This window comes from Phymastichus coffea, unplaced genomic scaffold (genome assembly GCF_024137745.1).
Source record: "Phymastichus coffea isolate CEN01 unplaced genomic scaffold, Cenicafe_Pcof_1.1 PCOF00043, whole genome shotgun sequence".
NCBI classification, from domain to species: domain Eukaryota; kingdom Metazoa; phylum Arthropoda; class Insecta; order Hymenoptera; family Eulophidae; genus Phymastichus; species Phymastichus coffea.
Window position 1 is genome coordinate 1,721,719 of NW_026706854.1, and position 26,574 is coordinate 1,748,292.

A 26,574-nucleotide genomic window follows, 5' to 3' on the forward strand; every position below is an offset into this window, starting at 1 on the left:
CTCATGAAACAGTGAGTATCGAAGAAATGAGGAAAGAAGGGAAAAGCAGCATCATGCGAAGTGATGGCACATGTAGCACGACACGACGGCACGAAGTCACATGCAGGCAGATAAATAGGCAAGGAGCTTGTCTGAATGCGAAGAGTCGCATACGTACACGCAGAGAACGCGAGAGAGGGAGAGAGAGAGAAAACGAGAGCGTGATAGCGCGAAGGGGGTGGCGCGGTGGGGTGTCGCCCCCTGGCGGCCCTCGGGCACTTCTCTCTCGTGCTGTCCGTGGGGTGGCCCTCTGGTACAGCTCCGCTTCGCGCTTCAGTCGTGGGTGCAGTGCGTGCCAGTGCGGAGGCCGGTCCTCTCTCACTTTCTCTCTCTCTCTCTCTCGCGCGCGAAACAACTTGACTTGACTTGCTTGCGAGCAGCGTGCTGGGACTGGAGCCAGTGCGCGAGCTTAGGTCAGTGTACGTGTCTTTAGATGAATCTGCTTCGACCGACGCGCGGCCGTCTCGCGAAGACCAACGATTTTCCGCGTCGCTCCTAATTTTTCGCGCGTGAAACGTTGTCGAAAACGCGCGGGTGTTTTCTTAATATTTACTCTTTTTTCGAGTACTCGTTTGTCAAAAATGTGCGAGGCGTTGTTTTCTTTCTTTTTTTTTTTTTTATTGTCTCATTTCGATCCTTCTTAATCTTCGACTGTTTTGCCCTTTGAAGGAAGAAAAACCAAGAACGACTCTTGAGTTTCGTGCCGAAAGGAGAAAAAAGAAGGGACAGGAAATCAATTTCTCACGAGGCTTTCTCCGATTGTCTGTCAAGTAGCTGTCGTTCGTTTCTCAATTGCATTGAATCTTCGCAATTAGGGTGATGAAAGGGGACATTAGCATTGTTGCGACAGCGCGAGAAAGACCGTCAATTATTCAGCGCTTTGAGTTTCACTAAGTAGACGAATTCAGCCGTTTCGAGATTGATTAATATGTATAAGGTAACGAATGGTGGAAAAAAAGAGTGCACAAAGAGACGCCGAAAGAGGAGAAGCGCAAGCGCGCAAGCTTCTTCAATTATGTTAAGCGTTTGGATTTTCAAGCCTGTATTCATGAGCAACCAACGACACTCGGTTTTTTCTATACCTGCGTAGCCTCCCATTCATCATCTCGCGCCGTTCGTATGTAAAATGCGTTGTATATAGCGTGCGTCGAGCGTATGAATACCTCGGCTCATTTGTCTTCGTGTAAACCTACTTGCTTTCTTCTCTTTCGCAGTCAGCTTAAACCGAATTTTCGCGAATGTCACTCCACGCACGGCTTTATACGTCGCATATCGAGGCGCGCCAGCAAGCCACGTTCGCGCGCGCCAAATGAAATATCACGTGCCACTATATCCCCAGCCAAATTGATAAGCGCTCGTTTTAATGGCAACGCGCGAGCGAGGAAACGGAAGGTTTCTAGGTCGGCCGAACGCTACTCTTTTTTACAAGCGGTACAATTGCTCGGAACCCACTACGACTAGTCTCACATGCAGGCAATAATGACTCGCGAGCTTGCGCGCGCGTTAATCCGGATTTGCCGACTGCTCGCGCAAAGACGCTCTCTTTTCAGACAGGAAAAAGCTCTTTTAAACAACGCGACATTTCACGGCTGACTTGCCGCCGGTGTTTTCTTTCTTCTTGGCGATTGTCGTAGTTTCTGGAGACGAGAGCGCGCGTAAATCGCGATTACAAGTGAAAGTCTGGGTTGGGTTGTAAAGTTGATGGTAAGAAATCGAGTTTCACCAACTGACGCCTTACTCGCTCGTAGTTTTTTCGTGAAAAGGGTGCGCGTGAATCTTGATGAAGAATTATTCGAAAAGTTGCAAGCTCACGGCTACTACTTGGGAATCGAGTTTCAAACGAACGCACCCATCACGGATACACTAAATTTCAACTCCGGCGCGCGCGCATAACTGAGTTACGGCCGAGTTTCTCGTCACTGCGAAGCCAGCTAAAAAAAAGGCAATTTCCCGTTCCAAATAATTGAGATTGTAAGCTAGTGCTCGACGTGAAGGCAAAAACAATAAAACTTGGCGATTACAAAAGTCGTAGCCAACTGGAAAAAGCGAGAGGGATTGCAGTGACAGTGTTGTTGCTACTGTTATAGGGTGGGCGAGGCGTTGTCGTCACGCTGGATAGCTGGTGGCTCGGGCGTGGCGTGCCGTGGTGGCTCGTCACGGCGACGTCGTCATCGTCGAGGTCGAGGACTTCGCGACGAGGTGGTGGCAGCGGCCGCGCGATGACCCCGAGCATTGGCGAGACCATACGTGTCTGGCTGCTTTCGGCACTTGTGGTGCACGGCGCCGTCGCCGGCAACCCCGACGCCAAGCGCCTCTACGACGATCTGCTGTCCAATTACAATAAACTCGTCAGGCCCGTCGTCAACACGTCCGACGTGCTCAGGGTCTGCATCAAGCTCAAACTGTCGCAGCTCATCGATGTCGTAAGTTCACTCTTCTTCTTCTTCTTCTTCTTCTTCTTCTTCTTCTTCTTCTTCTTCTTCTTCTTTTCATCTCCTTTGCACGCTGTACCTGTCGAGTCGCGCGCGAACAATTGCTGCAACTCGGGCGACCGGCTTCTTGTGCTTCGCAATGCTTTCTCCGCGAAACCTATCGGAATGCAATAATTTTATATTCGATTTACAAAGTGATGGAAATTCTGTGGCCCAACAACCCCGATCCCGATCGAAGCGCACGAATTCAGGTGCGCAATTTGGAGAATGAAAACATATGACTAATTGACTGGCGCATCCGTGAAAAAGGAAAACAGCGCAACAACGCCGACGTGAACTCTTTGGGGAAATAACGAGTGCAAAGTGCGCGGGCGATGTGTTTATTTTTCCGCTGCAAAGCTGGGTCGCGCGATAAGACGAAAATTACAACTACGAACTAATGGCCTCGTTCGTATGATTTAAAAGCTCGCCGATTTTTATCACTCGGCGTTGCCAAGCAAAAGAGATAGAGAAGGCAAAGCTGCGCGCTGAGGAATTAGCGGCCGCTCTTTTAATTAAAAAAACCGGCCCAAGGATGCGCGCTTATTAGGGTGATTTTTTCCTTTCGGGTGCAATCTCGCGCTGCGGCCCCGCTCCCCGACCTAATTAAATCCCAAGACGAACGCGCGTTGGATCCTCGCGGCGCGACGGCTCAGTATTTGCCTGTTCGAAAAACAGAGAATAGGGCACGGCGACGCGGCCTAGGGGAAAAACATCGGCGAGACCCTCGAGACCGGGGTTCGGACGTCTCGGTGAAACAACAGTGCACCTACAGGGCTTTGAAATGGCGTTGCGCACGAACGACTGGACGGTCGGGGAGAGATTCGCTTTGTCGGGCGATTCCATTAGAGTCATCGAAAACATCCTTCGCCGCTAAAGCAAATATCTGGCAATGCGAAAGAAAGAGAAAATATACAGTCGATCGATCTGCCGCGCGTAACTTTCGCTTTATAAAGCAGCTGCTTCTTCGTTTTCCCTTGGAAACATATAAAAGCTGCGCGGGAGTTGAAGCTTAAGATGTTTGAATAATGCAGGCGCGACTCTAGCTTACCTCGCGGGCTTGTAGTGGCCCTTTGAGCAATTAAAGTGAATGGCTCTCAATTAGGCGCGGGCACGAGCGCGGAAATTATTTATCCGTGGAAAAGAGGCCGGAGGGAGGGACGAAAGAGCGGAGAGGGGGAGGTGAGATGGGGAGACAACCGAATTATTCATTCGACTGCCTATATCCTTCGAGAGGCGCGCACGCCGCGACTCGCATGCAAATGCGCCGACCCTCCACACCGTCGCGTCGTCGCGGAAATAAATCGAGAGGCAAGCAATTAAGCGGCGAGTCCGCGTGTCGTGATAAATGATCATCCTAACTTTTTTACCTCATTCTTTTTTGTTATTGCAAAACGAGCATGGATTTCGTTCGAAAAAGTTGGCCGACGCTTGGTGTACCGCACACGAGCTCTTTGTCGTATCCCGTTTCAGATGGAATGACGACTAGTTCTTGGAAGCTCGAGATTTTTCTCAAGGAAAAGTCTGATCCTTTAATCCCCCTTCCTCACTATCGAATTTTTCTCAAAGTGTTCTTGGGCGAAAAATTGGATTCGCGGACACTTTTTTCTAATGACATTCTTCCGGCTGGTATTGCATAATTGAACAACCTTGCGAACGAATTTTTCATTTGACGAGACAAAAAGTGTTGCACTTATTCTAAGAATTTATCGATTTATTTATTTATTTATTCAAAAGTGTTCATCTTTCGACGTACGCGAACATAAAGTGACAAAAAAAATCCAAAGAAAGACTGAGATACAACAATGTTGACGTATTGGAATTCCACGTACAAGCTTTCTCCGAAAGAAGCCCTATAAAGATACATTGGAGTAGATACATAATAGGTGGCATACAAAATCTCCGTCACGTGATCACTCATCCCAGGCACGCAGGCACGCGAGATGAGCATATAGCTGCATCCGTGATACTTTAATCCCGGAGACGCATTTTGGCGTTTGTGTACATCTGTCTGTCTCCAATAAATCTTCGTCAGAGAGCGAAAGAGAGAAAGAGAAGCGAGAAGGGGGTACGAGTCCGTCGTCTCGTGGGGTCGTGTCACACTGACAAAAACATCGCCCTGTCTTCGAAATCGATCAGTCCCATATATTCTTGGCATATCTTGTAAGAAATATGGATGGTACGATCGTGCAAATGAAAGTGTCACGCATGCTCGTTCGTCAAGATTGAAAAATGGGCAAAAGCCGCGAACCTAATCCAATTAAGGCTTCTTAAGCTCGCGTTTCAGCGCAACGATTGATTAACGAGAATGCAGTCGCAAAGTTAGCACACGCGTGCTAAGCGTCAAGAGCAGTTGTTTCGTGGTCGCCAGAAGAGCACTTTGCTTGCAACTCCTTCATTATCCCTTCTCCCTTCCTCCCCCGCCTTACTTCTTTCGTGTGTTCATTTTTTTTTGCCTTCGTTTGCAGTCGCTCCAAGTTTCTCGCGCGCGATGGGATGCTGGGTCGAATTGGTTATGATAGTTCGCCGCAATGAGAACTCTCTCGGCTAAAAGTTTTCGCAAGTTGCCGTCGAAAATTATTTAAAACAATACACACGGCAGCGGGCGCGGCTGCTTCGCACGACGCGGCAATGTCGCTTACTTTTATTTTCGCCTCGCGGACGCTATACTCTTTTGTTCTCTATTATCTTGCTTTCTTTTCATCCTCGTGCTATTTAATTTTATACCTAGCGAATGCGAAATTCGCACAATGGAAAAATTACGCTACATGGCGTCCGACCGAACTTGACTCGTTCTACTGGAAATGCAAAGCAAGTATAACATGGCACTTGGAATTGTTGAGGACATTACGTAAATTGTTTCTGTTTTTGTCGTGCGACGAGATGATGTATTCAATTCCGTGATTTCTTCGAATTACGCATGGCACAACAGCTGTACAACTCACAGCAACGCACAATAGCATTGACACCATTAATCATAGCAAAACTGCAGGAAGCAGCGGAGCGCCACATTCATTCTCGGTAATTGAACCAGTCATGCTGTCGCGGAGATGCGAGGGTGACGAGCGAAACTTGTTAAGCAAGCGTTAAGGAGAAAATGAAGGGAAGAAGCCAGCTGATTCGAGAGCGAATGCGTGGAATAGAAGATTCTCAGGCCCGAGGCGGTACGGAGTAGATATTTTTTTATCAAAATACTTATTTGTCGAGTCGCGTTTCCTCGTCTCTGCTACTCCATCAGACCTCGTCCCAGTTTCCTCACTTCGGGGTTGAAGAACTCGGCACTCTCTCTCTCACGAGTAGCAAACCTCTGCCACGTATTATGAATCTCCGACGAGCACGTGAACCGCCTCTGCATTATGCTGAACTCGCACACGGCCCGAAACCTCTTTTGTCGACTAACGTACACTCTGACTTCCACTTCCGTCGCGTTTCTTTTCTTTGCAATGCGACCCGTGCTGTGCGATTTGACATCAAGGCAAATGGTTAATGATCTGTTCTTTGGCTAGACTCGGTTGCTACTGCAGAATCTCGAACACTCTTCCCTTTACATTTAAACGCGAGAGGCGTGGGGCATTTTACGAGGTTCTTTCCTTTTTTTTCGATGTACTTTTATAGCGTTATTCTTAAGCTATAAGCATGAGCACTTCAAAGAGAGTTATAAAACTCTATCAAATGCGAAACGAGACCGCTATCTCAACGAGGAACCGGGTGCAAATGACAATGTTGCCTGAATACCGTTAAATTTTTAATACTCCCTTTGCACACGTGCGCATTTGCGGACGAGTGAATCTGTCGTTCGGTATCTTCGTAATATGACTGCTTTCTACTCGTTGCTTTTTAACTTCAAATTTTAATGCTAATTTGACGAGAAAAAATGAGAAATGATCGATGAACAAGAAAGCATTCTAAATTGATTTGAGCCATTCGGAATGACGAGTCCAAATAAATACGTCTGAATTCTAACGAGACCAAAGCGATTGCACGTGGCGTAATGAAAACGTCGACGGTTATGCGCAAGTAGCCGTTCCATTCGCGAGCTGGCGAGAAAACAATGCACCGGGTTATACGAGCCCGGCGCCGGGCACCGACCCGCATGTAAATTAGAATTAGAACAATGCGCGCCTGGCACGCACGCGTTCGCAAGAAGCGAGACAGTGCCGGTGGAAATCCGGATTGGAAAATTAGCCGCCGCTTCTTTTTTCCGATCGTCGGCGCGCGAGCTTTTCAATTGAAAAGAAAGAGAAATAAATGCCCACGAGCGCTTGTTTCTTATTGCGTCGGAGTTTCATGGCAAAAGGCGCGGGCTTCATCCAAGTTTTCCACTCGGGCGTTCCATTCGTTGAAGTGCGTCTCGGCATAAAGTTGCCGATCTTCAGAGCCAGTTTTCCACTTAACTCTTTCACTCTCCTTTCCGTTTTTTTATTCTCTCTCGGCGAGTTTATAGGGAGGTTCCTTTCAAATATGAATGTGAATAAGGGTCGAAGAGAAAGAGAAAGAGAAAGGGAGAGAGAGAGAGAGAGAGAGAGAGAGAGAGAGAGAGAGAGAGAGAGAGAGAGAGAGAAATTATTAAGAGGATTACAGGGCAAAAAGAAAGCGCACACCATCGATATGAATCTCAAAAGCTGTTGAGTTGAAAATATAAAAAGAGCTATAATAAATGTTCGAGGAACGTTGAAAGCCCGAAGATAATAAATACTTGGCGCATTTTGATTTTCAATAAATCTGCGCGGAACGCGAGCAATGCTTGACAAACATTCATTAAAAATACCGGCGTGCCTGCGCACTTGCCAAATTTATTGTAGTGCGAAAAACAAATGTCGAGGCGAATTCGGAAACAACGCTCTCACTCTGCGTATCATAATTATTCTTATCAAACGAAACATAGAGCTAATAAATCTAGAACGAGATAGTGACCGAATTCCAATCGAATTATAATTAAATTATCATGAATTAGCGGCAAAATACTCGTGTCCCACTCTATTAGACCGCATTAAAAACATTTCTTGCGTACGCGCTCCGATAAAATATAATTGGGAGGGAAGGCTGATTCTGGTTTTCATTTGAAAATAAATCAGCGCAAAAGCGCGGGTGAATTAATTAAGAAGGAAAATCCGCTTTGCCGGGTATACACACGCGCGAAAATTAGTTGCGTAATTATAATTTAAAGCTCGCTCTTCGACGTGTCGTGTGCGAGTTTAGCATAAATTAGAGCTCGACGTTTGACGCCGCGAAACAAATTTCTCCCACATTTTTTTCGTTCGCTTTTCACTGGAAACTCATTAGCTTGTCGCGCGCCGCGCTCTATGTACGAGCGGCAAACTAGCTGGACCAAACTTTCCGCGCGACTCTCTCGCGCCTCCCTCGCGCACACCTACACACCAAGCGAGTCTCTGACGAGTTTCCGAGCAATCAGTGTCTATCTCTTGCGCAATCAAAACTGCATTGTAATTATCGATTGCTCGTTATTTGCGCGAGATGCTACTTGTTGTAATGAACTTTGCATTACTACGCGTGATAACACACAGCTCATGATTGCACGCGTCCAAATCAGCTTCACGAGCAATTATATCGCGTCCAGCAACCTCCTCCATTTCTGTATAGCAAAGATTATTTTTGAAAAATCTACCTATTCGCTAACGTAATAAAATTAATAATAATAGTAATAATAATAAAAGCAAGCTCGTATAGTAGCCGATCAGCCCATGCAGATAACAAAAAACGAGAGTAACTAGGAGCCACAGTCCGGAACGTTGAAAAAGTTAATCAAAAACGATCCTCACAAAGAGTTCATGTGGCGACTGACCATTGCGACGATCAAAAAAGAGGGAGAGAGGGAGCGAAAAAGCTGTAGCGAGTGAAAAAAAAAACAGCTTGGCGTCCAGTGTGTCGCGCTTTGTAAACATCGTCGTCGTCGCTGCTGGAGAAGTATGTGCACGTTTGAGGCCGAGTGTCAAACGGCTGCAGGGGCCTCTCAAAGCAACGCAAAATGAAAAACGCAAATTTACCGTGTATATATCCAGCCGAGTGTTTACTTATATCAGTTGAACGCTCCTGCCGAGTTTTATCGCGCGAAGGCCGGCAGGAAATGCGAATGCTTAATTTGATCGAGGAGCGGATCGATGACGGGGCGTAAAAGGATATAAAAAAAGGAAACACGCACGCAATCTCTATAGCGGATGCGACGTCTATTGAATTTCCTTCCGAGAGTGAGGTAAAGAAGAGGAGTCTCGTTGAGATAACAATAATTTTTCAATTTTCTCCACGCGCGCGTGCGCCCTCGCCCGATGAAAATGCCAGCGACCTATTCACTGGCGCGACGGCTACGGCGGCGACTCTCGCAGTTCGATCAAGCCGTAATTACGCCTCTATATTGGAAAATTAAACCGGGTAGGCAGGGAACCCGCGGCGCGATAAGTCGTCCTGTCAATTTTATACGGGATTGAGTTTCAGACTGTGTAATTCGCTCTAATTGCGCTACATCGACTTTAATCGGTCGCGCCGCAAGCTTGCTTCCACCGAAATTGCCGAATGCTTGCCACGTGCTGTCGATGTATACAAACATTTTCGATGAGGCAAGTGCGTACAGGTGCTATTTATTTCGTAAATACTGGCTGCCAAGAGGATGTATGAAATCTTTATGTTTTAACGATCTTAATAATACAAATAAAGAGACCTAGATGTATGTTACGTTTAGCAGTAAGTTTTTTTTTCAACTGAGATGAAAGAATATCGATTGCAGTGCGCCCTCGGTAACTATGCTGACGTTCGAGAAAGCCACTATCTAATTTTAATATCTGACAACTAATTTTTCTACTAATATTATAATTTTTTCACGACGCAACAGAAATTTCTATTACTGTCAGTTCATTCTTCAATAAAGCAAGCTTCAACTCAATAATCCGATTTCACTCAAGACCTATCTGCAACTGCGATAAAATTTTCAAATAATCAAATCTGTCGATACGTCAATCTGTATTATGAATCGTTAATAAATCCCGATTGTGTATCTACATACCCAACGTTTGAAAAATGAGATTTGGCTAAATGTTTCCACGTCCGAAAAACAATATCACAATGTTCACGTCACTATTCAATTTTTCAAAAATTTGTTTAATATGATTTCGCGCTCAATTCTCGTATAAATCCACGTCATCGAGGTACAATCAGAAGATATATATCGAATCGGAACAATGATAAACTTGTAAACAAACCCCGCTAGTTTGCATAGTCCGAGTCCAGCCTCTCAGAAGGGGCCGAGAAAGGAAACTTTCACACGCGATAAGATAACGAATGATCATACTCTTTCCTGTGAAAGAGCCTCTTTCTCCTTTACCCTACATATTTCATGCACTTGACGCTGCACTCTCACGAGGAGCAAGGCTAATGGAACCAGCTGCGCGGAATTTTCACTAATGCCACCGCAAGCTCACCATGATTTGTCCCTCTGCCAAAGAATAATGTTTTTTTCACGGCATGCGAAGATTTAGCTGACAAAACGCAAACGCGCGTCATTTTCTATCGCGTGGTAATCGGTCCATGGTGGATTTGCGAGAGATTCACTAAACACCGACAGTGTCGTCTTCACCGAGCTACTCATTAAGAGCGACGACAATATCAAATAGCCTAGCCTCAAAGCGATATCCTCGTTCGTCATCAACGATCAAAAGACCATTCTGCGGCGTTAATGAGTAAAAATGAAAAACAAAGAGGCGACAGTCAATCGTCAAGCGACGAGGGAGAGAGGGATAGCTCAATCAGCGTGGAAAAGATCAGAGCTGGCCGAGCAGCAGCAGCAGCAGCAGCAGCAGCAGCAGCAGCAGCAGCAAAGATAAGCGCTCCTTCCACTCGGCCAACTGCTACGTCCTAATTACCATCGCCAGAGCATACAAGCACTAGAAGCATTGTTTTACACAATCATTCCGAAAACGGAATAATTAATAAGTCTCTTTTCTCTCGCGGACTTCATTTTCTCAGCTGTTCTCAGAGTTTCTCTTATTTCTGTTTCCTTACGATGATTGCCGAGCTATTGTGCCATGCCTTTGTTCGCGATCTCCTCTCCACCCTCGAAAAAGGGACGAGTTTTCCATCTTTTTTTTTAACGATCTTAAAAGCGAATGATTTTAATAATCTATTCTCGTTACGCGTCCTAATAATTTTGCATTCTAAATATATCCCTCCTCGAAATAAAATACAAGTAGACTGAGTCAATTTTCTGCCCCTTTCCGAGCCCGCGACTTGGCTGGATTATTCTCGTCGCGTGCTAAAATAAAGCTCCGCCATCCCAACTCTATCGGCGTATTGGAAATCTAACGAAGTTGGGTAAGCGCGCGCGTGTGTTTTCTCCCGACTAATATTTTTGTTTCTTCCGCTGGCGCCCGCGCGATTGACCGACCGGTAATCGAACTCGAGGAGTCGTTTTCTCGCGTGCAAGACGGACGCCTTGACGAGGGACGAGAGAGTATAGCAGCGAGGAAAAACGAGCTAACGAGAGAAAGTGACTCGATCCCGCTTTTAACACGAGGCAGGCATTTCGTTTGAAAAGTATTCTTGTTTCTCCTTCGTCGAAAGGGGGCCGGCTGGAATAACGGGTCCAAGACAAATCCATTTTCTCGTGATGGACTGAATGAACTTTCTGGTTTATAAAAGCCTGCGTTTTCACGATAGCCGCCTCTTCTCCGCGAGCGTAATGTTCGCATTCGCGTCCCAGTTGCAGGCGCTGCATAAGCTCTCGCTCGTTTTCTCGGCGCTCTTCAATTGCAATTGAGAGCAGAGCTCATCAAACTTTTCAATATTCCATTTCCCTCTATGGCCGGCAAGACGCTCAATAATTTTTAAAGCAATGCTTGTATATATACGGGTATACATCAACGTGTGCTAGAGTGAAGCTTAACAAAGTGACCGTAAAAGCTTTTCGCAAGCTCCACACTAGCGAACTTCTGCCCAGAGGGGTCCGAAAGTTTTCTTCTGCCCTCTTCTTCTTTTTCTGAATTACGTATACGTATACGTGTAGCAAGAGCTTCTCCTCTCTTGAGAGGAAGAATGAACCTGGCTCCCCACGAATCATTCGACTGAGAATTTTACGTGCGGGAGAAGAATTGCATGCTAATTGCCGTCGATCGCAAAGTTTTTGCTAGACGAACTGGCAACTCTTCAGCCTCAAGCATACGCCCTCCTCAGACACGTACAATTACTTTTCTTGTTACATCCGGTCAGTCGTACGAGACGAATATTTTATCCAACATCATTGTTTGATTCTCTCCGAGTGCAATGCGAAGCATTATTTAATTAATTAATTGTTGAGGGTGTTGAACTAGATGAAGTCGGCATATCACCGGCCTGTCTCATCTCTCAGCGTTGTGCAAACACATAGGCGAGGTAACGGCGGCAAAACCGTCGGGTATTTAGCAGATTAAATTCGCGGCGGCGTTATACTACACAGATACGCTCGTGGAGGCTGCTCGTTAGATTGCCGCCGCTGAGAGTCGCTTCCCTACCGGTGTTGTTATATTCGTGCACGTGACTGCATTCATTAGCTAGTTTATATCCTCAGACCCTTGGGAAGAATTTACTAGTTTTTTTTTTTTTTTCATTGTTAGTCAAACTTGGCGTTCCATCTGAACTATTTGTATTTCGATTAAAACCGACAAACCAAGCTGATGGAATATTTGAATTTGTCGATGATTTAAGACAATATAACTGCGAGACGATTAAATGAGAAACTTGGTAGTGAGAGTCGAGTCAATAAGAAAAAGAGAGAGAGAGAGAGCGCAAACGTAATTAAGATCGAGATGACTTTTAATTGAACTCTTACACGCGATATGCCTTCGGGTGGAAAATTGCTTGAGCAGCTAAAACCTCATTATAGTCCGAGATGATATTCGCTCGAACGTAAGAAAAATCCTCGCTTCGTTTCTTCGGCCTAACTGGCCGGATGGACGTAGGCGTGATTCTGGCGGCGAAAGAGCGAGAGAATATCAGGTGATTATGATTCGATTGAAGGCGCGGCACGCGCATCGCACGTGATGATTAGTGTTTATCGGAGATAGGTATAACCGGCCAATTATAGCGAAATAGCAGCGAGAGTGGGAAGGTAGTCGCGCATGAATTCGGTGCAAATGAGCCTTGAAACCATATAGGCCTGCGGATTACACTGACCGGCGCCAAATGAAAGGCCTGCGCGGAGAGTGCACACTCCTTCGTCATTAGCGAGCAACGGCCACGAGGAAGGAATGAGTTGCCCGACAGAGAAATGCACAACAATGCGAGTGGCAAAACAATGCGCTTTGCTCGATAATCACGCTGAGAGCTCTGTGCGCTCGCACTCGAGATGCACTTTTAACGCGCTCTCATTGTCAACGCGCTTTTCATTATTGACGACTTTGAGCTTTGCTTCCTCCCGGAGACACAGCTACGCTGATGCTGGTCTCGTTTCTCTCTGGCGATGTGATGAGTTTCCATGTTGGTTTATGGCGAGCGTTAACAATCACTTTTGTTTCTCTCATTAAATCGCTTGTATGACACCAATATAATTACGAATTTTTCGTAGATTGTCGTGTGTAAAGTTCATTAAGATTTTTACTGGATAATATTGATGAGCCACAGCTAACCCCAGATTGTAATGTTTATTCGAATGATTATTGAGTATATCTCTCGTTGTTCTTGTGGATACCTAACTACTATTATCAAAAACGAATCACAGGAGAACACCAATGAACACACGCGGAGAAGAAGGAAAAAAGGGACAGAAGGCAAAATCACACTAGTTTCAAAAGTCCCATTGTCCCGCTAAAAACTCACTGCATTCACGCCAGTTTCCTTACTCGCACTTATTCGCACGCTCGCTCGAAAATTTACTGCGCTGAGAATTAATCGCGCAACTTGAAAATAACGTCTCTCTCTCTCGGGAGAGACCGCGGGAAAGCGGGTGGTCGGCGGAAGCGCTTTGTAAGGCTTCTGAGCTCACGCTTAAAGTTTTTTTAGCTACTGCCCCCCCCCCCCCCCCCGAGATAGGGTAAAAAAGCCGACCTAAATTTCTCCGAATCCCCATCTGTATCGCGCGCGCTTCTTCGATTCCTCGCCAGTTTCTGTATCCGTGCACGCTTCATTAGCGAAACCAAACAGTCGTTCTCCCCTCCGTCCGACGAACGCGCGAGATGCAATTTCGCAAACGCATATCCATCGCGCGCTCGTGCGCGAACTCATAACATTTATTTTTAGGTTGCCTGGCTTCACAGTCCATTACTCGACGCGGCAACACCGGCAGTCAATGCGTTTCCAAGCGTATATCTGCACAAAGCTGTGACGATAACGCTGACGAATTATCACCTAACCTGCTTCCGATGTACACTCGCTTTCCATTCGCGTGAACGACTGTCTTCTTTTGTGGCTCGATGAAAACGATTTTTCTCGCGGCAAATTGTCCAGATGCGTAGCAATCGCGAGATAATCGTCATAGCCAGCGCGACAGTCTTTCGAAAATGCGAAAAGCGACGTGGCCGAGCGATGAGGTTGCTTTCGCCGAGAGCCTATTACCCGTCGGCTAACCCTCAAATTAAATGGAGATATGACGAGAGAGAACTAACTTTTCGTGCTTTCTCTCTCGCTCGCTTCTCTCTCTCTCTCTCTCTCTCTCTCTCTCTCTCTCTCTCTCTCTCTCTCTCTCTCTCTTTGCCACTCTCTTGGCTTTTCTTCGGGGTCGACGCGCTGCAATTTTAACGCGACGTTGGCACCTGCGCGAGTATTTTGCGATGAGTTTTGCACTTTTTCCGACATCGATCGACTTTAATTTAAACGACGTTGATTTTGAGAATGAGTAAAGGATGATGTGTATCTATACGAGGTTTTATTTAATCAGTAACTAGTGCGCTATAACTCGCGCGATCTGCGGACGATCAAAGCCAAATATTCGGGTCAATTATTTGCCTTGAATTACCAGATTTCCAGTGCGCGGAGCGCGTGGTGTTGCAAATCACACTCGTAGCTGATTGAAAAAAATCATCAGCGAATTGGTTACTCACCGGTATTGTATTCACTCGCTCGTTATTTCAATAAATGGGAAAATTGTTTGCACTCTCTCTCTCTCTTTCAATATGCTTTCCATATCGCTCTATAAATTTCAAATTGAATATTACACGTACGTATAGCGTTCGTTGAAACTACATTTTGTAATTACTATGCAGGTAATGCCACGCACAACCAAGTATATAAGCCGTAAAATTTCCTCTCAAGATCTCTTGTTTACAAAAATTCCTTTTCATCGCGCAAGCGGACGCATCAAAGCGTTACGTTTTTCGTGGCACTAAACCCGTTGTTTTACGATCATATATCTCATGAAAAAAGTAACTTCGAGTGCATAGACTTGTTCAATATACTTTTACGAATATACAAAAATGTTATCTCTTTCTTAGCAGTAAGAAAGTGGAAGCATTTTGCTGCCGGCGGGCATGGGAAATCTCCACGTACATCAAATGATACCGTCGAGATTAATAAAACGTGCACGCGTAGAAGAGTGCGCTTATCCTCGTGCGGTGGCGGCGCGCAAGGGAATACGCGTAATTGATAGGGTGCACGCGCGACGCATGTCCAAAAGCATTGAAAATTGTCGGCAATGACAACGAAGATTCGTGAAATGTGCGCGTACGCACGGGTTTTCTTCTTTTACGGCAGTATTCTATCCGAAATTCGTTTCATTCGGTAATAGGCGATGTGTCTTTGCTCGACTCGAGGATAACTACACAGCTGCGAGAGCTGTGAGATATGAATAACGTATTTTGAAATTGCTCGTGAATCATTCGCTGCGGTTTTACTTATCAAAACAATGCGGATTATTATACTGTTAATAATATCGCAGTGTTTCAATTGGATGATTGACTGACTTTCTCCTTCTAGAATGGCAGTGTATGTATATAAACAAGCGCGGAAAGAGCTGATTATAAGCAGCTGACCTGACACGGGCATTTCTACTTGTCACTTATTTTACCTATTTTCCTGCTCGCGCGGACTTGCGACGGAACTTCTTCTTTTTTTTCTTTTTTAAATTATGCTTTCCGACATGTTATCGCGAGCGATAAATCCTAGGCCTTTTTTCGTGGATTCTGAAAAATGCCGAGTTCGCGAAAACTTGCGCTGGATATATTTGTGTAACGAATTGAAACTCTATTTTACGCGATCGCGCGGGAAATTGATTTTTCGAAAAGTCTACGTGTACGATAAAAACACTTCCGTTCGGTAAATATCAACACCATCGAGAGTGTGTACATTTGCGTAAGTACACGTAGAATTCGTAAATGCACAGCTGTATTTTTTTTTTTTTTTTTTTTTTGGAGTTTCGTTGTGGAGCCAAAAAGCTTTATTCAAAGTGAATCTCGGCCAGCTACGTTACATTTTAAAAGTAGACTTGCACAGCCTTGAGCAAAGGGCAATACGTAAATGCGCCTGAATACATGTTTGTTGATAAAAAAAATGGAAATTTACCGATTTATCTACAAAACAAGAGCTACGTACATACTGAATTGTCGCGTGAATAATTCTTTATTCGTAGTTTTGAATGTCTGGCAAAGGAGTAGTATGTTAATGTACGCTGGCAAGCGGCCAAATGAATTGGCTGCTCATGAGAAGTCGTGTGTAGGTAGCTGATACACGTATACGTGACTTTGTAGTCAGAACGTAGCTACGCGCATCGAGCGCGCGGCTCATCGGTTTATCGACTATTGATAAAGCTTGCGAGCTGCGGTCCTCTCTCGCCTAAGATTTTGTAGCCCCTGCTGTCAATAGGTGATTAAGGAGAACTTGCCACACTGGATTTGCAAGAACGTAGCTAGGCGCTCGTATCCAGCCTACGGTTTTGTCGATCAACGGCTCAACGCTGAAACTTGCGAGGGAAAGCCCAATAAGTTTCGGCTTTTTTCTCAAGCTTACGTTCGAGCTGTCTATTGAGAGATCAAACTTGCATTGAAACTCAGAAAATCCAAATTAAAAACGCGAAGGTCCGGGTCTAACGAGAGCGCGCATAAAATTAGTGGCTGGCAACGTAACTGCTCTTTTCTACTCTCTTAGAGCCTTGTGCGCGCGCACTTTGACGCAGTCAAACGAACGTTTACATTCCTTGTAACTTTCCTTTGCTTCTTGTCCTCGAAAAAAAAAAGGTGGAAAGCGTGCAATTTACTTGAAGTAGTAATTTCGCCGCTGCAACAGAAAAAGATAAGGGTGTCCTCGTTACTCTCGCCGCCGCAACGGGAACCCTCCAGGTCCAACCTTAATAGCATAGCCGTTGCCATTGCATTGTACATATAACGGCATCCTTTTCCGTATATCGAGTTTCTTTCGTTCGGAAAAAGAAAGGCAGCTTCAGTTTTCTGCATAGCCACAGTGAAGGTGTCGTAGAGAAACTACAAGCCAATATTTTACGTGATTCACGTTACATATGGAGAGAGAGAGGGAGAGAGAGAGAGAGAGAGAGAGAGAGACGGATAAGAAGAGGTGGAGAGAGAGAGCGCTTATTGGATTCTTCGCGCAGCTCAGGAAATAAAATGAATTTCCATTTTGCCTCGGAGAGAGTAGCTTGAAAAACGTCGAGCATTCCCGAGCGTTGAAAATGCAAACAACGCCTGCCTTTAAACCGCAAAAGGAGAACGAGATACGGTCGGCCGCATTAGAGACTTGAAGCGCTTAATCATTCGCTCTCTCGAATCGAATGCAAATCCACAGCCCGACCCTTTCTACCCGCTTAAAGCTATCGCCGGTGCAGTATACTGCGTACTGTGCCCGTGGGTTAACCCGCTCCGGAATCCCCCGATTACGCGCAGCATCGCCCTCCTCATTCCGTCGCTTTCATAATGCACCAATTCGATGCTCCGTGGCTAGTTTTCGTTTGATTTCGCGTTCTGAAAATGTTTTTCTACGACCCCGCACGGACTCACTTATCGTTCCTCCGACCGTGCAAAGGATTAGATATTTTTTCAAACCGCGATTATTGAACGTCGTTCCCGATTGACATTGACGTTCGCGAAAACAGAAAGGCGATACGGTCAGTACCGCATGTAAAGAGAACGCGTGCGTTAATGCAGCAAACGTGAATTGCAAGTCTACTCGTTGTCAGCAACGTCCACGAAGCCCGACACGAAGCAACCCGACCAAAATGCATCGACAGCGCCCGCCACTAGTCACGCGCGCTCGCAAAGCTCAAATAATGCGCGAACGCGACTGGAAACGGAATGAAACATAACGGCATTAACCGGGGCCTCTCGCGAAAGCAAAAAGGCCTCCAGCGATGCCATCGGATGGTATCCAAGCGCGCGAGCTACGTCTGCGTAGGCCCGCGTGGATTGCGAATTGACAGCAAACAAGGGGCGTTCGAGCGTCGTCGCGCAATTATTCGAGGCAGACTCGTCTCCGACGGCGCTGCGCTCGGCTGATTAAAGCGCGGCGCCCCTCCTGCGAGTTAACTAAGCCGAAACTAAGCTCGAGAGCGCGCGCGAGCGGTAATAACGAGGGCTTTCCAGATTCCGAGCGCTGAGCAACTTGCCGTTTATCTCCCGAGAATTTTAATGGTTAGTCGACTGCATTCAAAACACGATTCTCCTTACTCCACGTGCGGTAGCCTTCGTTGTATGATTCTTTGCGAGCTCGCGTGTCCGTGTGTCCATAGCGTGTGCGTCTGCGTCTTTCCTCAAGGTGCCGTCTCTTTATGCAGTCCACGGATAAAGTGTGCTCGCGAAGTCGGCCGTCCCCGCAGAATGCGCGTGGCTTTCGAAAAGCCAGAGCGAGATTGAGTTTGAACAGTGCGAGATCGTACTCGCTGCGAGCAAAGAGGAGAAGAGATCACCCGCGCCGACCCCGTTCCGACGAAAGCGCTCCCACGGCGCAGTCATCTTCGAATGTGCAAATGTCAATTCGCGGCTCGAGCTAATTGCCTCGAGGCGTGTAAGCTCGCGAACTTCTTGAAGCACGCAAGCGGGTCACGCGTTTCTTGGCTTCTCGTTCTTGCCGATCCACGTAATCTTTCATAAGTACCGAAAACAAACATTGAGCTGTCGTGCGCGCGAACCAATCGACGTCGTTGCTAACGGTGCAATGTTAAGGGACGGGCGATAAGCTTTCGACCGTCGAATAATAACGATCAATTCCGAGAGGCCAGTGTCGGCCGCTAATATTTAGCCCAATGCGTGTGCAAGCGCCACGCTCGAGATTGCTCGATGCTTGTTCGCAATTGCATCTGATTGAGTGGCCGTTGTTCTTTTTCTTTTCCATCTTTCCTATTTGACTTACGAGCGCGCACACCAATTAAAGAGCTTGTTGCCTGCAGAGAGCCGCAATTCATTCGTGTTTGCTTGGCGTCGATGTTTACGCCAGCAGCGAACGCGAAATTTATCGGTACCTGCACGCCGCCCCTATTTGTCTGCTTTTTTATTTGAAGACGAGGCTGAAACCGCCTTGCGTATGTGTGTGTAATTTTTTTTATTCTGCTGAAAAAAAGTGCAGTGGGAATTTTCAAGAAGGATGTAAGCGCACCGCTCGTACTGACGATGTATTGTTCTTCTACTGGCTCGATAAAACTTTTCCTTCTATTTTTCAGTACGTGAAAATATGAGGGAAGAATCGTATGTTTGAGTACAGAATTTTACGAGCATTATTAAGCGAGCCAAAGAATTTTCTGATCGAATTACATTTTCAAAATAAGCGGAACTCTGAGTCTCACCAATACATATTTAATATTAAGACCAAGGTAAAATAATGTAGCGATAGAATGTTTATTACGTGATTATGCACTTTCCAGGAAAGCATCTTGTGCTGCTTAATTTTTACGCGAAAAATGAGCCTACATAGCCATAACATTTATTTTATGAGAAAAAAGTTGGCTCGTAATACTTCGTTACTGTGAAAAAAATTGATCTGTAAAATTCTATAGGTAATCCGAAACAAAATTTTCAAGCAGGATATTGAATTTTCCGAGATTCATTCAAACTTTTACGCGACTATTCCTACATAAATGCAAATGTTGTAAAACTTGCATCTAAAAATGTTATAACAAAGAGAAAAAAACTTTAGAGTGAAATTTTACATCTACTAAAACATTACATTTACATGATATAGCACTTTCATGCGTTACGTACAGCTTCTTTCGGAGAAAAGGTCAGAAGCAGAACCATGCATTTTTATATTCCCGAAAGTCTTGCTTTGACATATTTGAAATTATCGTGGAAAAAGAGAGTGTATGGCTTTGCATGTGTAAAAGCTCGTATAAATTTAGCATAGCCTTTGCTGCAACGCTCATTCATTTTCCAAATTTGCTGGGAAAAATGTTGGTCCAAGTACTTTTGCAGTGAAGGTCTAAAGCTTCGGTTTTTTTCATCGAAAAATAAAAAGACAGAGACGGAGAAGAGGCCAAAGGCATTATCGCGGTCCTCACATCCACATATGTCAGCGAGAAATTCACTGAAAAAGACCGGCGTGGCGAAGTTGGCGAATCGTTCACAGCCTAAGATGTAACGTCAGAAAAGAAAGAGTGAGAGAGAGAGAGAGAGAGAGAGAGAGAGAGTGTGAGAGAGAGATACGGAACGCGCGGGCTCTCGATAAGATTAGATTAGGAACGCTAGTGGCTACCACGAGCGTTGCGTACTTAGGAAAACTGCGCGGCAGTGGAGCAGCGGCAGCGCGGCAGCGACGGCGGCGGCTGATCGAGTTAAAAGCTACCCGCAAACTTCGTTTCGGGAGGCATAATTCATGAGCTACCACCGCGCGCACAAAGTAGGCCGCCTTGGAAAAGCAATTTAGACCACGAGAGATGTTAGCCCCACCCTCTTCTCTCAGCTGTTTTTCTTTAATCGACTCGTTATGCAAGTTTCGCGGACTACGCGGGAATTTTCAATATGCGCGAGCTTCCGATTCTTTTTCTCTTTACCCTGGTCTTTCCGCCCAGAGTCGCCATTTTTTCATCCTCCACTTTTTTCGTCGGCATTCAATTATCACGCAGCAGCGAGAGTTTGCGCAATTGTCCACGTCCTCTCTTTTTTTTCGGAAAGCCCACGCTGCAAAAAGCATTCCACATGCAAATTCGGATGGCGGCAGTTCTGCCATTCGCATTGCTCTTCATTTGCGCGATAACGAGAGACCGGGGTAGTCAAGTTGTCTTGGTAGAGCTTTGACAAGCATTATAGAGCTTATCACTCGTGCGTGACGTTTATATAACGAGGCAGCATTAATCATCGCTAATGGAACGATTGATAAAGCGGCCCATTTCTATGCCGATCAATATTTAAGGTTAATACGTGTGCGCTCTGACTTCATCTGCATGCTTTCGTTATATCTCTCGCATCGAGCAAACATAATCGTCGGCACTGATTGGCCATTTCGATCTCTCGTTCGGCTGATTAGCATTTCATTCGCCGTATTATCTTTCTTTCAATTTAACATGTGATGCTCGCATTTTGTACGATTCGCCTCGCCTCTGCTTATTACGCGCCGATAATTTATGAATTCCCGGAGTAATGTTGACGAGGCCACCGTGTGATTTTGAATAGGAGATCGACGCGAGTAATCAGTGGAATGGCACGTTCGATTTTGGAAAAGACCCCAATGTTATTCAAAGTGATGATCTTGTGAGAGCAATGGCGCACCACTTTGCATTTAGATTCCGCAAAATTAATCACTGTACTTTTGCATGAGCTTTACAAAGTTTGAATTATTTTGCAATGCCTCGCCTGATGAACATGCATTCAAAGTGACGTCAAAATTGTTCCTCTCCGGCTGCTCGCTCCAAGTCTCTCGTTCAAAAGATGTGTTTCATGTATAAATTTGAGCGATCAAGATGAGCTTAAACGAAACATATATTTAAGGTCTTCAAGTGTTCTTCGTGAAACTGAAATTCGAGAGCGATTTTAAATAACGCGTCGTCAATTAGCTGGGCATTCAATGACTTTCGAGCATTTGTTGAAAAGAAAGAGACGAAATGGACGAAAAGTTCTCATCTCGCGTACTTCCAAGAATTATTCCTATGAGTCGAGAAAGAGCCGCGGCTGCAGGCATGAATTAAGAACGCTCAGCGGCGACGTCGCTATTAATCTTGACAAAAGCGCGTCTCGACATGCCGCAAAAACAGTATCAAAATCCAGCAATTAAAAGCGATCGCGGGAGCCCCGAGCTCTCGTCAAGCTTGCCAGCGCGGCGCTGCAAATTCCCGCTCGTAATGCACAGCCGCACACGGCACCTCCGGGATCGTCGCGGGTGAGACTTAATGCAATTCGCCGCACAGACTGATTCCTCGCCGTCGCCCCCTTATATCTCTTCTCGCCCTCCGCGCGTCTCGCTGGCGCGCGCGCGCGCGGCCGCATAATTAAGCGAGTTTTAAAGCCCATCGACGCCGCCGTTATATAATCCCGGCTCGCGGAATCACTTGATCGCTGTAATAACGACGCGAGCGGCCTTTTCGAGAATGCCGAGGACTTTTGAGAAAATTGTCAGAGGCAGCGTGAGAGCCGCGATAATGGAGAAAAGGCATAGCTCAAGCGATGTGTGTCGAGTGCTCGCGCGCGACAAAAGCGCGCACGAGTGCGGCGCCGCCCGCCTGCACCTTTCCCTTTAATCTCGCGCCAGTCGACATTTGTATGTTCCGGATGCTTGAATCGACCGTTCATTGCGCCAAATTATCAGCCTCTCCGCGACTCCCTTCTTCTCTCGCTTCTTCGCCACGATATTCCGCAGTTCTTATACTTCTCTCTTCCGTCTGATCGCGCCGATGGTTTAATCTACTTGCACACTCGAGCGCTCGGCATGCTAAACTCTTTTGTCGTTTATTCGAGTTGCTTGGGGTGACACAGCCGCGCACCGAAGTCGCGGGGACTGGCAAAAGTTTTGTTCTACCAGGGCGCTCGTTATCGGCGCGTGCGCCACTGTTAATTGCCGGAAAATTAACTTATTGACTGTAGATCGAAACGCTCAATGACTATACGTATCACTCGCAGAGCAACCGCGCTATAACCTACGTAATAATTAGTCTAGCAGCTTAATTACGCTATAGAGGCGCAAACGAGCGCGAAGAGCTTTGTAGGTTATTAACCGTGCGTATATACCTATACATACAGTGCTAACACGTTTGCCGAGAGCAAACTTTTTACTTGGGCGCGGCGCGCACGTACGCCGCGCGCTTATAAACTTTTACGTTGTATAAGAATCAACGTCGGCGAAATTTATCCCCGACACGCGCCCAACGATGTTTCAGCGCTGTCGGATAACAAAAATACAATTAATTTGCCTGCCGGCAGCGAATTAAACGACACGTTTAGCCCACCGCAGTTCGTTCAATTGATCGAAGCCGAGCTCGGCTTGTGGCGCGCGCCAACTCCCGGGCATCCTCGAGCGCTTTTCCTAAGTAATAACCGAAATTTTCAGCGTTTTCACGGCCGCTGTTGAACGAACGAACGGGGAAAAAGGGCGCGGCATCTGCGCACCCCGCCAACATCTCTCTGGAGGCATATCGCTTTTCTTGCGCGCAAATTTGAATAACGCACGTCGTGTATTATTCATAGCCCGTTGTTTTTTCGCGAAAGTGGATCGTGCGCACCGGAGTACTCGTCTGTGTGTGTGTGTGCGCGCGCGCGTGTGTGTGTGTGTGTGTGTAAGGGACAACTGCCCATTTCTCTTTTGATTCGCCGCGAGAGAAATACCAATCACGACGGCAGGAGTTTGCCGTACGATTGTTCTCTTTTCATTCTTCTTCCTTTGCTTCTTTGTCTAATACCTTCTGTATCACTGAAAAGATACCAATAATTTTTTACTCACTGGAGAAGCTCAGCGATCATTTTGTGGGTGAATTTTTACAGCATTATATACATGCGCACGTAAATCCAATGCGTAGACACTTGACCGATGAAAAATGAAAAGCAAATCCTGAAAAAGAGGCACCATACCATATCCTGTTGTTAGTCTGCGCGCACGCTTATGTGCGTGCATTAGCTAGCAGAGCTTTGAATAGTCAAATGAGGAGAAGTTAGTGCGCAGAGCTTATTTATCGCGTAACGTGTTAGGCGTTGAAGGAATAGGTAACGCGCAAATTATACGGCTACGTGACTCTCGGCGCTCTTTCATTCTCTCTCGCTCGCGCGCAGAGTAATATCTCCATCGAGCAATTACCCAAGCTCGACTCCCATGCTCGCGCGGATGATTAAAGCTCCACTATCCACCTTCAACCGCGGATATTGTTTCCCGGCCTTAGTCGCTTATTAACGGTCTGCTCGCTTCTCTCCCCTCACCCCCTCCACCTAATAAGTCATTCTCGCAAGACGGCAACAGAAGAGGGAGAAAAGTTCGAGGCAAGTCAACGACGACGACGACGACGACGACGACGACGACGACGACGACGAGAGAAGAAGCTTCATTATCCGAGGCGCATGCATCGGCTAGCACTCCGCGGCTCTTTCGCATGAGTTTCTCCAAGATCTATTGTACCAAAGTTCTGTCAGCTTTTGTCAGAGCAATGAGTTCTGTTTGACTTTCCGTTGCGCCGCCGATTTTTCACCTCTCCGTTCGCAAGCGAGCGTGTTACCGAAATGGATCGTTGCGTAACTGGCACAGACATCGGTGATGAATTCAATGAGCGCGAGCTTGCGGTTCATTGTTGGCGAAACACTAACAATGGGAAATGCGCGAAAATTCGTGATCAAGCTAACCGCTGCGTTGTAATCGACATCCTCAAGTGTGTTTCTCATTAAAAAAATACAAAAAATTTCATTCTCTTAGCAGGTACCTGCGTACAATCGTCTAAACGAGGTTAAAAACTTTTTAACGATGGAAATGCTATTGCGAAGTTTCTGCAACGAGTAGTAGTGCATTCGAGTAGAGGTTTCGGCGGATTAAAAAAACCAGAAATTTCGGTGGAATACCACTCGAAGAAGAGTCCATTCACGGCAACAAGAGCGATCCTTTTCACTGCAAATTAATGTCATCCTCTTTCGAGTTTGCACGTTCATCACTGTTGTTCGAGTGCTTTTCTTTTCTTACTTTTTTGTTATTTTTTATTCAGTACCAAGAACCAGATCACTAAAAGCGAGCGCACCGGTTGAATATTTCCTCGAGATCGGCAATCTACAATTGTAAGCGCGTCAAAGAACACGATCTCCGGATTTATTTCGTGTCCCTTTTTTTTTTCCTTTTGTTCGACGGATTCGGAATTTCATCCGGCGTTACGCCCAGTTCTGTTTCGCAGTCGAGTCGCTACCACGCTTTTTTCTCCTCTGTCTCTCGCTCGCAGCGCAAAAGGGCTTTAACGTCGCGGGGATTTTCAAGGATTTAAAGTTGGGTGCGAAATTGAATTCCCGAAACGAAATTCGTTATGGTTTCGAGTTGCAGCTGAGTAAAATTAATTGTCGCTCGTGCCGCTGGAATCAGTGTTGCGCTTGATGCTGCACTGGATCATGCGCCGCGATCGAACCTGAGAAAATGAGAATTGATCGTCGTAGGCGCGCGAGACAAAGAGAGCCTCGTTATTTTCAATTCTGATACAGAAGTGCTTGCCGGTAGCAGTCTGTCGAAGAGCGCGTTTATTAAAGAGCGCAAGGCGCTATGTCATATATTTTTTAATTAAATTGAGCTCCGTGCAAAACGCACTTGAGCTCTCCTCTCACTTTGAAATTGCAGCTTCACGTGCAGGCTTTCACGAGTGAGTTTACTTCACGGACTGCCTGTTCTCTTTCCCTCCCCCATCCCTTACTCATGTCGAGCTCAAGCGCTTACACATAAAACGATTTCGCGAGATAGAGAGAGAGAGAGAGAGAGAGAGAGGTAGCGACTCTCCTTTTTTTCTCATTTGAGTTTGTTGCACAAGGATACTTCCTGCAATTGTCGCGCAAAGAGACCTACAAACACTGCTGAATTCCTAATAGGACTTTTGTATTAAAAGTAACTATCAAAAGCTTGTTATGTAAATTGCTTGCCGTTCCCTTCTTTCCTCTTCTCTCCCTTTTACTTGATCGAGTGATGATTTTCTTGGTAAAACGAAGAAGAATTACAACATGAAAAACGAGTTACAAGTAAGATTTAGAGTCGTTGAAAAGCCTTCGCTTTGAAAAAAAAAAAAGAGGAAATCGAGAGAGTATCGTCTGTGGAATGAACACCTCCTCGTAAAGATACTTGAGATAAACGTGGCGGTGAAACACAGTGGACCAGCGAGCGAGAGAGACAGAGAGAGCTTGCGCGGCAGCTGATGCGAAACACAGCAATTAATCGAGCCTCGCAAATTACCGAGCCATTGTTCTTGACGTTGCAATGGCCCCAGAGTTACAACTCTCGAAAAATTCAAATTAGCTCGACTCGCAGTGTGCATTATCGAGTTAACATCCGCCCTTCCTCGGGCAAAACCATCTCTTTCTCTACTTGCTCGAGACAATAAACTTACTTTTGTATGTTTCAGAACCTGAAGAACCAGATTATGACGACCAATCTCTGGGTGGAACAGGTGAGTTATTCCAATCTCGTATTATTATTGCCTCGATGTTTTAACGTTGCAGCTGACGTCTATAGCTTCATTTAATCACTTGCCCACTCGAGCTCTTGAAAAGTCTCCGAGGGACGAGTCTAATTAGCCTAACTATATTTTGTCTATACACTAATTTTGCCGCTGCCAGTTGCAGTTGTACGTTTAATTTGCTCGACAGATTACGATTAAAATCGCTGCCGCCATGCCTTCATCTGCGCTAATTGAAAATACACCTCTGCATAAGTAGCCGTACCGATGTGTAGACCACGCCAACGCACGTCCGAGAACGGTCGGAAAAATAAAAGTACAGCGCGTGTGTGCCGACGCATCCGCAAACAAGCGCAGTTACAGTCGGAAGTCCAAATTTACGTTTGTCGTGCGAAGCGCACTAATGAAAGTCAAACAAGCTACGGCCGCGAATAGCGGTAACCAAAAAACAGCGACGACGTCATCCATGGAAACGGCTAATGCTGGCTTGGCGTGACTCGATACATTTTTTCTTCGCCATTCTCTACGATTGCTGTCGGACCGACTTGATTTTTTCGGAGCCAAAAGTTTTGATCATTGGCTAAATTAATTGAAACTCGCTCGAGCCAG

The 26,574-nt window shown here is 46.0% G+C and overlaps 1 protein-coding gene across 2 annotated transcripts in view; it reads left to right on the forward strand.

Moving 5' to 3' along the window:
• The first annotated feature begins 323 nt into the window (after positions 1 to 323).
• The window catches only part of LOC131664350 (acetylcholine receptor subunit alpha-like), a 67,703-nt gene continuing 41,452 nt past the window's right edge, over positions 324 to 26,574 (forward strand). For both annotated transcript variants that reach the window (XM_058935368.1, XM_058935369.1), the window contains exons 1-3: positions 324 to 458; positions 2,127 to 2,462; positions 25,912 to 25,956. In XM_058935368.1, the coding sequence (XP_058791351.1) occupies positions 2,259 to 2,462; positions 25,912 to 25,956 (249 nt within the window). In that variant the 5' untranslated portion in view covers positions 324 to 458; positions 2,127 to 2,258. The remainder of the gene's footprint in view (positions 459 to 2,126; positions 2,463 to 25,911; positions 25,957 to 26,574) is intronic.